Here is a 13,867-nt window from a genome sequence, read left to right on the forward strand (position 1 = left end):
TATGACATTATCCCTAATTAACAATGTCATGCCCCCACTTCTTTTGCCTCTCTCTCTGTTCTTTTGAAAACACCTAAAGCCTGGCACATTCAGCAGCCATTTCTGCTCCTGAGACAGCCAAGCCTCTGTAATGGTCACAACGTCATATTGATCCACGCTCTAAGTTCATCTACCTTGTTTATGATAATCCTTGCATTAAAATGGACACATCTCAAACCATCATGCTGAGTGTATCTTTACTCTAACATCTGTCTATCCTTCCTCACAAACTCCCTTCAAGCTTTCTCTACTTGTGCTCCAACCCTCCCCACCCTCTGCCTCTTCACTTTGGTTCCCACCCCCTTGCAAACCTAGTTTAAACCCTCCCCAGCAGCATTAGCAAACCTCCCTGCCAGGATATTGGTCCCCCTCAGATTCAAGTGCAACCTGTCCTTTTTTGTACAGGTCACACCTGTCCCAGAAGAGGTCCCAATGATCCAAAACTCTGAATTCCTGCCCCCTGTTTCAATCCTTCAGCCACACTTTTATCCTCCACTTCATTCTCTTCCTTTACTCACTGTTGCATGGCACAGGCAGCGATCCCGAGATTACTACCCTTGAGATACTGCTTCTCAGCTTCCTGCCTAACTCCCTGTATTCTGCTTTCAGGACCTCCACCCTTTTTCTGCCTATGTCATTGGTACCAATATGTACCACGACCTCTGGCTGATCACCCTCCCTATTCAGGATATTGTTGATGCGCTCAGGAACATCACGAACCCTGGCACCTGGGAGGCAAACGACCATCCTTGTTTCTTTTTCACGTCCACAGAATTGCCTATCTGTCCCTCTAACTATAAAGTCTGTTATTACCTCTGTCATCCTCTTCCATTCCCTACCCTTCTGAGCCACAGGGCCAGACTCAGTGCCACTGTTGCTTCCCCCAGGTAGGTTGTCCCCCCACCATCAGCACTCAAAATGGAGTACTTATTGTTAAGGGGTACAGCCACAGGCGTGCTCTGCACTACCTGACACCCTTCTTTCCCTTTCCTGACGGTCACCCACTTATCTGTGTCCTGTGACCTTGGGGTGACTACCTGCCTATAGCTCTTGTCTGTCACCTCCACCTTCTCCCTAACAAGCCAAAGGTCATTGGGCTGCAGCTCCAGTTCCCTAACTCGGTCTCTAAGGAGCTGCAGCTTGATGCACCTGCTGCAGTTGTGGCCATCAGGGAGGCCTGGACATCCCACATCTGACACGCAGAACAGAAAACTGGCCTCGCAGTCATACCTACCATTCTCATGCGCCAAGCCCCGCGAGACGCTCCTTTATTAAAACTCTTCTCTTCGACCTGTGCGAAGCTCTATCTCTCTACGAATCGATTGGTCCGCTGCTAATGAACTGTTGTATGTGCTTATTGCATATGGGAGGAAAGATTTTCTGTAACGATCCTTGTGACGAGGGAACTGAATGAGTCTGTTCAAAAGGGTGCTCTGCTGTTTATTCAGTAGGTCATGGAGAGGATGTGTCAGATTGTCCATCACGGATACCAGTTTGTTTAGTGACCTCCTGTCCACCACTAACTCAAGAGTCTAGTTTGTAGCCAAGGACGGATCCAGCCTTTTTGATGAGTTTATTTAGTCTTTTTGCATCACCAATGTTAGAGTGATTTTTTGGGTAGATGATTCATTTACACTTAAATGACTCTGGCCACCAGTCTTCTGTTTGACAAGTACTCCTCCCCCAAATCCCGTTGTCTCCAGGAAATCCAGCGACTTATTAAAGAAAGAAGAGGCCTGAGGAAGTTGTGGAAAAAATCAACAGCAGAAGAAAGGGAGGGCATCAACCTCCTTCAAGAGGACCTAAAACAGAGGCTCTCAAAGCTGCGCAGAACAGAGAACTTAAGGAAACAACGCAAAAAGAAGGAAAAAGCAAGAACAGACCTACAAAGATCCCTTTAAATATGTGAAAGGCATTTTCACAAAAGAGAAAAGCAGATACTTGAAAGTATCAAAAGAGGAGGTTGAAAGACATCTCAGAATCATCCACACTGATAAGCTAAAAGATGAACTGATACTTGTCCTAGCTGACATCCCACCAATCTCACCCCCACAACATCAATTTAACATCAGCCCTCTCAAGCTGAGCGAGGTGAAAGAGGCGGTAAAGAAGGCAAGATCAGCATCAGCGCCAGGCCCTAACGGTGTTCTGTATTGTGTCTAAAAGAACACCCTGGATATTGTGAAATGCTTTGGAAAAACATGAGGGTTGCGTGGGATAAGCAAGTTATCCCCAAAGCCTGGAGAAGAGCGGGGGGAGTTCTGACCTCAAAAGAAAAGAATTTGTCCCCCACTGAGCAATTTCGCCAAATAAACCTTCTGAACATAGAGGGCAAGATCTTTTTCAGCGTGTTGGCGCAAAGACTTACGAAGTATCTGAAACAAAACCATTTCATTGATACGTCAATCCAAAAGGTTTCTCGGGATGCCTTCAACATACCAGTGTCATATGGCATCAAATCCAAATGGCTAAGAAAGAAAGAAAGGATCTACATGTCTTGTTCCTCCACCTGGCCAACACCTATGGATCAGTTCCTCATTCCCTCCTGTGGACTGCTTTTGAATTCTTTCAGGTGCCTGCAACAACAACAAATCTGGTAAAACACTACTTCCAGGAACTGCAAGTTTGTCTTACATCATCAGACTTCACCACAGCGTGGCAATCACTGGAAATAGGCAGCATGGCGGGGTTCACCATCTCCCCATTGGCCTTTACTATGGCAATGGAGCTCATTATCAGAGCCTCAAAATTGGTTGCGGGAGGAAAATGGCTACAGTTTGGTCAAGGGTTACCACCGATATGAGCCTATATGGACGATATAACAATACTGACAACAACTGTCCCCTGCACCAAGAGACTTCTGGAAAAACTTCATCAAAACATCACATGGGCGAGGATGAAGATCAAGCCCAGCAAGTGCAGCAGCATCTCCATTGTCAAAGGTCAAGTCACGGATAAAAGATTTCAGATTGACGGGACACCTGTCCCAACTCTTTCAGAAATGCCAGTGAAGAGCTTGAGCCGATGGTACGATGCTAAGCTCAAGGACACTGAGCAGTTTAAACAACTCAAAAAGGATACCATCATGTACATAGCTCACATCAACAATACCTGGCTGCCAGGAAAACTCAAGCTGTGGTGCTTCCAGTTCGGCATACTCCCAAGGCTCATGTGGCCTTTAACAGTGTATGAAATCTCCATCAGCAAGGTTGAAAAGCTTGAAAGAATGATCAGCACACATGTAAAACAGTGGCTTGGACTTCCGCGATGCTTAAGTCCTGTTGGACTGTACAGGAACGGCAAATTGGAATTACCAATTGCAAGTCCTGTGGAAGAATTCAAATGCACCAAAGCAAGATTGGTCATGGCCCTCACTGAATCTGAAGATACTGTTAATCGAACAGTGGCCCCCCATGTGGCAACAGGGAGGAAGTGGACCCCATCTGAAGCTGTTCAGAATGCTAAGTCTGTTCTTCACTTCAGGGATGTGGTTGGGCTCAGGCTCATCCCAAAAGCTCCTCAATGGCACAAGGCAACATCAGTGCAGAAGAGACAGCTCATGGTGGAGGAGTTGAGAAGACAGGAGGAGGCAGATCGAAACGCCAGGGTTGTCTCAATGGCCAAGCAGGGCCAATGGACTAATTGGGAGATCCTGGAAAAGAGGAAGCTTAGCTAGCGTGGTATCTGGGAGGTGGAGGGATCTCAGCTAGTTTTGTCATCAGAGCCACTTATGACCTCCTACCCACACCCCAGAACCTGAACCAGTGGTTTCTTTGTCAAGCACCTGGATCACTAAGGCACATTTTAACAGGATGCACCACGCGCCTCACCCAGGGGCGGTACACTTGGCGGCATAACCAAGTTCTCAGACAGCTGGCATCAATCTTGGAACAGAAGCGAATCACCACAAATGCTCTCCCACAAACATTGGCAGGAAATGTCCACATCACACGATTTGTACCAGCAGGCCAACCTCCAGAGCACCATATAACATCAAAAGATGTAAGCATTCTGCAGGTTGCTGGGGATTGGAAAATGGACGTGGACTTGGAAAAAAAGCTTGTGTTTCCCCCAGACATTGTGGCTACAACACTCCGGCCAGACATGGTCCTGTGATCCACAACAGCCAAGCTGGCATATGTTGTGGAATTGACAGTACCATGGGAAGATGGTGTCAAAGAAGCGTATGAGAGGAAAAAGACCAAGTACTCTGAACTGGCAACTGAAGCTGCCCAGAATGGCTGGAAGACCAAGATTTTCCCTGTAGAAGTGGGATGCAGGGGATTCATTGCTCGATCTACGACCAGTCTATTGAAGAAGATGGGGATGAGGGGTTATTCACTCCAACAAGCAGTCAAGTCCTTGTCAAATGCAGCAGAAGAAAGCAGCAACTGGATTTGGATTAAAAGGAAAGACAACAACTGGGCTGCACAATGACGACAGGAGGGTATGGAACTGAGGGGGGCGTATCTGGGACACCAAGTAGCACCATTGAGCCCTCTGGAGACGTTGTGGGCTTATCAACGAAATGTCAAAGAAGGAGGGTGCCCACCTGATGACCCTGATGATGTACCTACCCTCCCTCCTTGTCACCACTCCAAGCCCACTGCCAACATCGAGAGTGCCGACTTACCATAAGGATTGAAACATCAAGTCCTGGTAGCTCTACTCTATTGTGGATTGAGTTCACTACAATGCATTTCCTAAAAGCTGTGAATATCGGAATACTAGCCAGATGCTGCGGATGGAAGTGTGAAGTTTACAGGTAGTTTCAAAGACAGCCTTATCCATACTTTATTAATATTAATTGTCCTCTATGTTAGCACGTAAAATACCAAATAAATGTATTGTGGATTTGACTTGCACTCCTAAAGGCTTTGAGTACCAATCCAGACATGTTGGCTTCAGGAGGAAAGGATGAAGTCAGAAGGTGTGATGTTTTGTATGTAGCTTCAAAAGGAAGCGTTGTCTATGCATTGTCTTTAACTTTGTAAATAGCGATTGCCCTTTGTGTTTAGCATATAAATATTGAGCCCACATTGGGCTAGCAGACCTTTCTACCGAAAGTGTCTCTGTCCGTATGATGCCTGCTGTACCTTGTTGTGTCAAATAAAGAAGCTGCTTTGTATCTACCAGTAACCCTGTGTCTCTGGTGACTTCATCCATGCCACAACAACCAACACTGATGCTTCTCCCCCAGCATAATAGATGTCCTTAAAATTATGGAAAGTTTTCTTGATGTAGAGAGACTATTTCCACTTGTGAGGAAAAATATAATGTAATGTAACAATAAGATATACAAATTCCAATACAAAATTCAAAGAGTGGTCTGGCATAGGGAGGGATTGAAGAAACTGAACAGAAAAGACTGGACAAGCCTATGAAGAGGATTAATGGATAGAAGCTTGAATGGATGGTAAATACCAACATGGAGATTTAACTAGATGTCCTATGTAATCCCCTCCTGGCTGACAAGGTATCTGTGAAAAAGAGTATAGTTGACATTTCTGGCCGAGACATTCAGCAGGACTCTTTTGTCCTGATGAAGGGTCTCAGCCTGAAATGCCGACTGTACTCTTTTCCATAGAAGCTGCCTAGCCTGCTGAGTTCCTCCAGCATTTTGTGTGTGTTGCTTGGATTTCCAGCATCTACAGATTTTCTCTTGTTTGTGATGAAGTATCGAGAATGATTTCCCATACCGTAGATCTTTGAAGTCAAGTAATACCATGTACAGCACTTAAGTAGAACTGAACCATTCAATCACAATCACAGTAAATTGTGTTTTTATATCATTTTCAAAGATTTCATGCTCAGTGTATTGCATCATATACAGTAACTCTGGTTGGTTATGCACTTCTTGATTTAACATGTGAAGCGGCTTGAATTGTTGGAATTACCAATGGACTCTACCTTAGTCTCTACCACCCCTCCCATTGGCTATACAACACCTCTAAGTCTTTAATATTGTATATTGCTAACATGTCTGTATCATAAGAAGAAAAGTCACTAATTGTACATTTTCCCTTTTCTGTTTCTGCTTTTGTGAAGAAAAGGAAGTGAAGAATTCTATTGGAGATGAATCTCCCAAACCAAAACCACGTTACAATTTTCTAAAAAGGGAAAGTAACCATGCATGGAGTAATGAATTGGAGAAGCAGGATGACAACCTTTTTAACACCCGTTGTTCAACTTCAGATTCAAAGCTTTCCAGAACAGTCAATGTATACAAAATGGACTCCGGCACCTTTTGTCCTGAGGTAATGCAAGCAAAATTTGGGTTGTTTACTTAATAGTACAGAATTATACTTTATACTTTATTGTTGCCAAACAATTGATGCTAGAACATACAATCATCACAGCGATATTTGATTCTGTGCTTTCCGCTCCCTGGATTACAAATAATAAATATTAAAAATAGTAAAAATTAGTACATATTAAAAATTTAAATTATAAATCATAAACAGAAAATAGAAAAATGGAAAGTAAGGTAGTGCAAAAAAACCGAGAGACAGGTCCAGATATTTGGAGGGTATGGCCCAGATCTGGGTCAGGATCGTTCAGCAGTCTTATCACAGTTGGAAAGAAGTTGTTCCCAAATCTGGCCGTACAATCCTGTGGCTGAGAATAACGATGATCTTGTCATGAATTATAATTTCTGTTTGAAGTTTGGGGTGTGGATAATCCTGCTAGTTCACAGTGTTATTGGAAAGTATTGCCAAATTGCAGTGCAAATCAAGCATTGTCCAACATGGTTTTCTAAGCTACTTATGGACAGAATTCATACTATATCCCACATACTATAGTCAGATCAGGAAGCGGATGATAGTACAGCTGAATGAGTGGCTGAGGAAGTGGTGCAGGGAACAGGGTTTCAGTTTTCTGGAGCATTGGGATCACTGTCTACGGGTGAAGTGCTGGAGGATTGGAGAGTGGCTCATGTTGTTCCGTTGTTTAAAAAAGGATCGAAAAGTAATCCGGGAAATTATAGGCCGGTGAGTTTAACGTCAGTAGTAGGTAAGTTATTGGAGGGAGTACTAAGAGACAGAATCTACAAGCATTTGGATAGACAGGGGCTTATTAGGGAGAGTCAACATGGCTTTGTGCGTGGTAGGTCATGTTTGACCAATCTGTTGGAGTTTTTCGAGGAGGTTACCAGGAAAGTGGATGAAGGGAAGGCAGTGGATATTGTCTACATGGACTTCAGTAAGGCCTTTGACAAGGTCCCGCATGGGAGGTTAGTTAGGAAAATTCAGTCGCTAGGTATACATGGAGAGGTGGTAAATTGGATTAGACATTGGCTCGATGGAAGAAGCCAGAGAGTGGTGGTAGAGAATTGCTTCTCTGAGTGGAGGCCTGTGACTAGTGGTGTGCCACAGGGATCAGTGCTGGGTCCATTGTTATTTGTCATCTATATCAATGATCTGGATGATAATGTGGTAAATTGGATCAGCAAGTTTGCTGATGATACAAAGATTGGAGGTGTAGTAGACAGTGAGGAAGGTTTTCAGAGCCTGCAGAGGGACTTGGACCAGCTGGAAAAATGGGCTGAAAAATGGCAGATGGAGTTTAATACTGACAAGTGTGAGGTATTGCACGTTGGAAGGACAAACCAAGGTAGAACATACAGGGTTAATGGTAAGGCACTGAGGAGTGCAGTGGAACAGAGGGATCTGGGAATACAGATACAAAATTCCCTAAAAGTGTTGTCACAGGTAGATAGGGTCGTAAAGAGAGCTTTTGGTACATTGGCCTTTATTAATCGAAGTATTGAGTATAAGAGCTGGAATGTTATGATGAGGTTGTATAAGGCATTGGTGAGGCTGAATCTGGAGTATTGTGTTTAGTTTTGGTCACCAAATTACAGGAAGGATATAAATAAGGTTGAAAGAGTGCAGAGAAGGTTTACAAGGATGTTGCCGGGACTTGAGAAACTCAGTTACAGAGAAAGGTTGAATAGGTTAGGACTTTATTCCCTAGAGCGTAGAAGAATGAGGGGAGATTTGATAGAGGTATATAAAATTATGATGGGTATAGATAGAGTGAATGCAAGCAGGCTTTTTCCACTGAGGCAAGGGGAGAAAAAAACCAGAGGACATGGGTTAAGGGTGAGGGGGGAACAGTTTAAAGGGAACATTAGGGGGGGCTTCTTCACACAGAGAGTGGTGGGAGTATGGAATGAGCTGCCAGACGAGGTGGTAAATGCAGGTTCTTTTTTAACATTTAAGAATAAATTGGACAGATACATGGATGGGAGGCATATGGAGGGATATGGTCCATGTGCAGGTCAGTGGGACTAGGCAGAAAATGGTTCGGCACAGCCAAGAAGGGCCAAAGGGCCTGTTTCTGTGCTGTAGTTTCTATGGTTTCTATGGTTTCTTCTGGGGAAGGTATGACCTGTACAAAAAGGACAGGTTTGATCTGAATATGAGGGGGAACCAATATCCTTGTGGGCAGGTTTGCGAAGGGGTTTGAACTATTTTGGCAGGCAGATAGGAACTGGAGTGCTAAGGCTGAAGGTGGGTCATGTGGTATACCTACAAGTCAATGCAGTGTATGGTGAGACTGTGAGAAAGGGGAAGGGGTGGCTCTGTTGGTAAAAAAATGAAATCAAATCCTTTGGTGACATAGAATTAGAAGATGTAGAATCCTCGTGGGTAGAAATATCCTAAATGGGAGTTATGTACAGGCCTCTGACAGTAACCAGAATGTGGGATATAGAAACATAGAAAACCGATAGCGCAATACAGGCCCTTCGGCCCACAGTGCTGTGCCGAACATGTGCAGTTGATGTCAGAAGTTTACATACACCTTAGCCAAATACATTTAAACTCAGTTTTTCACAATTCCTGACATTTAATCCGAGAAAACATTCCCTGTCTTAGGTTAATTAGGATCACTATTTTAAGAATGTGAAATGTCAGAATAATAGTGGAGAGAATGATTTATTTCAGCTTTTATTTCTTTCATCACATTCCCAGTGGGTTAGAAGTTTACATACACTTTGTTAGTATTTGGTAGCATTGCCTTTAAATTGATTAACTTGGGTCAAACGTTTTGGGTACCCTTCCACAAGCTTCTCACAATAAGTTGCTGGAATTTTGTTCCATTCCACCAGACAGAACTGGTGTAACTGAGTCAGGTTTGTAGGCCTCCTTGCTCGCGCACTCTTTTTCAGTTCTGCCCACAAATTTTCTATCGGATTGAGGTCAGGGCTTTGTGATGGCCAGTCCAATACCTTGCCTTTGCTGTCCTTAAGCAATTTTGCCACAACTTTGGAGGTATGCTTGGGGTCATTGTCCATTTGGAAGCCCCATTTGCGACTGAGCTTTAACTTCCTGGCTGAGGTCTTGAGATGCTGTTTCAATATATCCACATAATTTTCCTTCCTCATGATGCCATCTATTTTGTGAAGTGCACCAGTCCCTCCTGCAGCAAAGTACCCCCACAACATGATGCTGCCACCCCCATGCTTCACGGTTGGGATGGTGTTCTTCGGCTTGCAAGCCTCACCCTTTTTCCTCCAAACATAAGGACGGTCATTATGGCCAAACAGTTCAATTTTTGTTTCATCAGACCAGAGGACGTTTCTCCAAGAAATAGAATCTTTGTCCCCATGTGCACTTGCAAGCTGTAGTCTGGCTTTTTTATAGGGGTTTTGGAGCAGTGGCTTCTTCCTTCTGTGCAGGCTTTCAGGTTATGTCGATATAGGACTCATTTTACTCTGGATATAGATACTTGTCTACTTATTTCCTCCAGCATTTTCACAAGGTCCTTTGCTGTTGTTCTGGGATTGATTTGCACTTTTCGTGCCAAAGTACGTTCATCTCTAGGAGACAGAATGCGTCTCCTTCCTGAGCGGTATAGAAACATAGAAAATAGGTGCAGGAGTAGGCCATTCGGCCCTTCGAGCCTGCACCGCCATTCCGTATGATCATGGCTGATCATCCAACTCAGAACCCTGTACCAGCCTTCCCTCCATACCCCCGATCCCTTTAGCCACAAGGGCTATATCTAACTCCCTCTTAAATATAGCCAACTGTTTCCTGTGGCAGAGAATTCCACAGATTCACCACTCTCTGTGTGAAGAAGTTTTTCCTAATCTTGGTCCTAAAAGGCTTCCCCTTTATCCTCAAACTGTGACCCCTCGTTCTGGACTTCCCCAACATCGGGAACAATCTTCCTGCATCTAGTCTGTCCAATCCCTTTAGGATTTTATACGTTTCAGTAAGATCCCCCCTCAATCTTCTAAATTCCAACGAATATAAGCCTAGTCAATCCAGTCTTTCATCAGATGAAAGTCCTGCCATCCCAGAAATCAGTCTGGTGAACCTTCTTTGTACTCCCTCTATGGCAAAGATGTCTTTCCTCAGATTAGGAGACGAAAACTGCACACAATACTCCAGGTGTGGTCTCACCAAGGCCTTGTACAACTGCAGTGCAGTAGTACCTCCCTGCTCCTGTACTCAAATCCTCATGCTATGAATGCCAGCATACCATTCGCCTTTTTCACCGTCTGCTGTACCTGCATGCCGGCTTTCAATGACTGGTGTATAATGGCACCCAGGTCTCATTGCACTTCCCCTTTTCCTAATCGGCCACCATTCAAATAATAATCTCTTTTCCTGTTTTTGCCACCAAAGTGCATAACCACACATGATGGCTGCATGGTCCCATGGTGTTTATACTTGTGTATTATTGTTTGTACAGATGAACGTGGTACCTTCAGGCATTTGGAAATTGCTCCCAAGGATGAACCAGACTTGTGGAGGTCCACAATTTTTTTTATCTGAGGTCTTGGCTGATTTGTTTTGATTTTGTTTGTAAACTTCTGACCCACTGGAATTGTGATATAGTCAATTAAAAGTGAAATAATCTGTCTGTAAACAATTGTTGGAAAAATTACTCGTGTCATGCACAAGGTAGATGTCCTTAATGTCTTGCCAAAACTATAGTTTGCTAATATGAAATCTGTGGAGTGGTTAAACAATGAGTTATGACTTCAACCTAAGTGTATGTAAACTTCTGACTTCAACTGTACTTACTTCAGAAATTACCTAGGGTTACCCATAGCCTCTATTTTTCTAAGCTCCATGTACCTATTCAGGAGTCTCTTAAAAGACCCTATCGTATCCCCTCCACCACCGTCGCCAGCAGCCCATTCCATGCACTCACCGCTCTCTGTGTATTAAAAAAAAACCTACCCCTGACATCTCCTCTTCCAAGCACCTTAAAATGGTGCCCTCATGTGATAGCCATTTTAGCCCTGGGAAAAAGCCTCTGACTATGCACATGATCAATGCCTTTCATCATCTTATACACCTCTATCAGGTCACCTCTCATCCTCCGTCACTCCAAGGAGAAAAGGCCAAGTTCACTCAGCTGAGAGACTGAGGTCACAGCTTCAGAATAGAGCAGCATCCTTTAAGAACAGAGATGAGAAGGAATTTCTGTAGTCTTCTGGTCTTAGACTCCCCCAGCATAGGAAACATCCTCTCCACATCCACTCTATCGAGACCTTTCAACATTAGAGAGATTTCAATGAGGTCACTACTCATTCTTCGGAATTCCAGTGAGTAGAGGTCTAGAAAATTTAAGCATTCCTCATATGTCAAGACTTTCAATCCTGGAAACATTTTTGTGAACCTCCTTTGAACCCGTTCCAATACCAGCACATCTTGTGTATCATGGTGCACAAGATTGCTTACAATACTCCACATCCTCAAAAAATTCAATCAGACAGAAAGGTGGTGTTGTGTCAGCCAGTCAGGTTTGCCTTGGTATGTGTTGTAACTTTCTGCCCAGTGGGATGCTAAGAAGGATTCTAGAGCTGGGTGGGATCAGTTTTCTGTAGGACAGTAGTCTGGTTTGGGGTCTTTTGGCAGAGAGCTTTGAAGTGGGGCACAAGGGAAGATGCTGCAGAATGCTGTTCGAATAGGAGAACCCATTGTAAGAAGTGCTTTGTGCAGATGAGGGGGAAGTTCTAATTCTCCTGAGTTAGCCAATTCGTTTGTAATAGTCTTTGAGGAAAGTTCAAACTGTAGCTGCTGTCTTTCATACAGAATGTAGATTCAGCGGGTGAGTAAAGTGCTATAATTCCTCATGTTTAAAGTGCTATACTTGACTACTACAGATATGAGCTCCAACGTTAATATGCACATTGGATTGGTTTAACTGTAATGGGCTCTTTTTCTTTTCCTTTTTCTGTAACTTCATTAAAGTTCAGAATTTGGTAAATATATTTCCTTTTTAATTTTATGCCAGTGTATGATCTTATTTTTTTCCGAACAAAAACTTTGCACGTACTTACACAGCCGTCACTACAATCAATGTCCCTCTCTAGAACATCACAACTTTCCTGTATAGTTGAACACCAAATCATACTGACCCTAGGTGTATACTACTTATGAAAGGTGGTGTTCTTGCTGCTGTGTCACATGGCTTTTAGTAGAGTTAGGTAACGAGCCAAGTTTGTATACGAGCCCAGTGAGAGGGTTGCACATGCATTTTCTATCTCACATTATAATTTGTAGACCACATCTGTTACTACTGTTTTGGGGTCTGTCTATAACTCCCATCAGGGTCTTTTTTCCCCTTGCAGTTCCTTAGCACTACCCACAATGATTCAACACCTTCCAATCCTAAGTCATCTCTTTCAAATGATTTTATTTCATATTTAACCAACAGAGCCATGTCATTCTGTTGCCTAGCTGCCTGTCCTTTTGAAATAATGTGTGTCCTTGGATTAGATTATGAGGACACGCAGTCCTCTTTTATTGTCATTTAGTAATGCATGTGTTAAGAAATGATACAATATTCCTCCGGTGTGATATCACAGAAACGCAGGACAGACCAAGACTGAAAAACTAACAAAACCACATAATTATAACATATAGTTACAACAGTGCAACAAAACCATAACTTGATGAAGAACAGTCCATGGCACAGTAAAAAAGTTCAAGGTCTCTCGAAAGTCCCACATCTATGCAGACGGGAGAAGGAAGAAAACTCTCCCTGCCATGCCCGATCACAGTCCGACTCTGAGTTGTCGGAAAACTTCGAGCTCCGATCAGCCCTCCGACACCGAGTACCGAGCACCATCTCTATCCGAACGCTTTGACCTCAGCCTCAGTCGCCAGCAGCAGGCAAAGCCGGGGATTTTGGGGCCTTCCCTCCGGAGATTCTTGATCGCACAATAGCAACAGCAGCGAACCAGGCATTTCAGAAATTTCTCCAGATGTTTCTCTGCTTCTCACGTCTGTCTCCATCAAATCAGAATTGTCCACGGCCCCTATTTAACAGATATGATATCATTTCACCGGACAGCTGCGCGTGCTGCGTCGCGCTGCCATCTTCTCTTCCCGCCGAGGTGTTAAGCTCCCAGCTATCATCTTCTTTCAGCCATGATTCCAGGATGCTCACAATGTCATACTGTAACTGTGCTACAAGTTCATCTACCTTATTTTGTATACTGTGTACATTCAAATGATATCCAAAAAGAAGGAGAATACTAACTGCAGTCTGAGAATAAACAGGGAAGACATAAAACAAGTACAGAACTTTTGCTACTTAGGAAGCTGGGTGACATCAGATGGCAGGTGCGACATGGACATCAAAAGGAGAATAGGGATGGCAAGAGACACCTTTACGAGAATGAAGAGTATACTGACCAATACTAAACTAGGCATGACAACCTGCCTCAGAGTACTGAAATGTTACTTTTATCCAGTTATGTTACATGGCTCAGAATGTTGGACAATATCTAGTAACATGAGGAAACGAATTGAAGCAGCAGAGATGTGGTTTTTGAGGAGGATGCAAAGAATATCAT

General features: G+C 43.7%; 1 protein-coding gene across 15 annotated transcripts in view; it reads left to right on the forward strand.

The window, feature by feature from the left end:
* Nucleotides 1–13,867, forward strand: part of LOC140195221 (uncharacterized) — a 276,914-nt gene that overhangs the window by 109,817 nt on the left and 153,230 nt on the right. For 14 of the 15 annotated variants that reach the window (XM_072253210.1, XM_072253212.1, XM_072253206.1 and 11 more), the window contains one exon: nucleotides 6,088–6,296. In XM_072253210.1, the coding sequence (XP_072109311.1) occupies nucleotides 6,088–6,296 (209 nt within the window). The remainder of the gene's footprint in view (nucleotides 1–6,087; nucleotides 6,297–13,867) is intronic. The other variant, XM_072253216.1, reaches the window with a different exon arrangement.

This window comes from Mobula birostris, chromosome 3, assembly GCF_030028105.1.
Source record: "Mobula birostris isolate sMobBir1 chromosome 3, sMobBir1.hap1, whole genome shotgun sequence".
Taxonomy (NCBI): Eukaryota; Metazoa; Chordata; class Chondrichthyes; order Myliobatiformes; family Myliobatidae; genus Mobula; species Mobula birostris.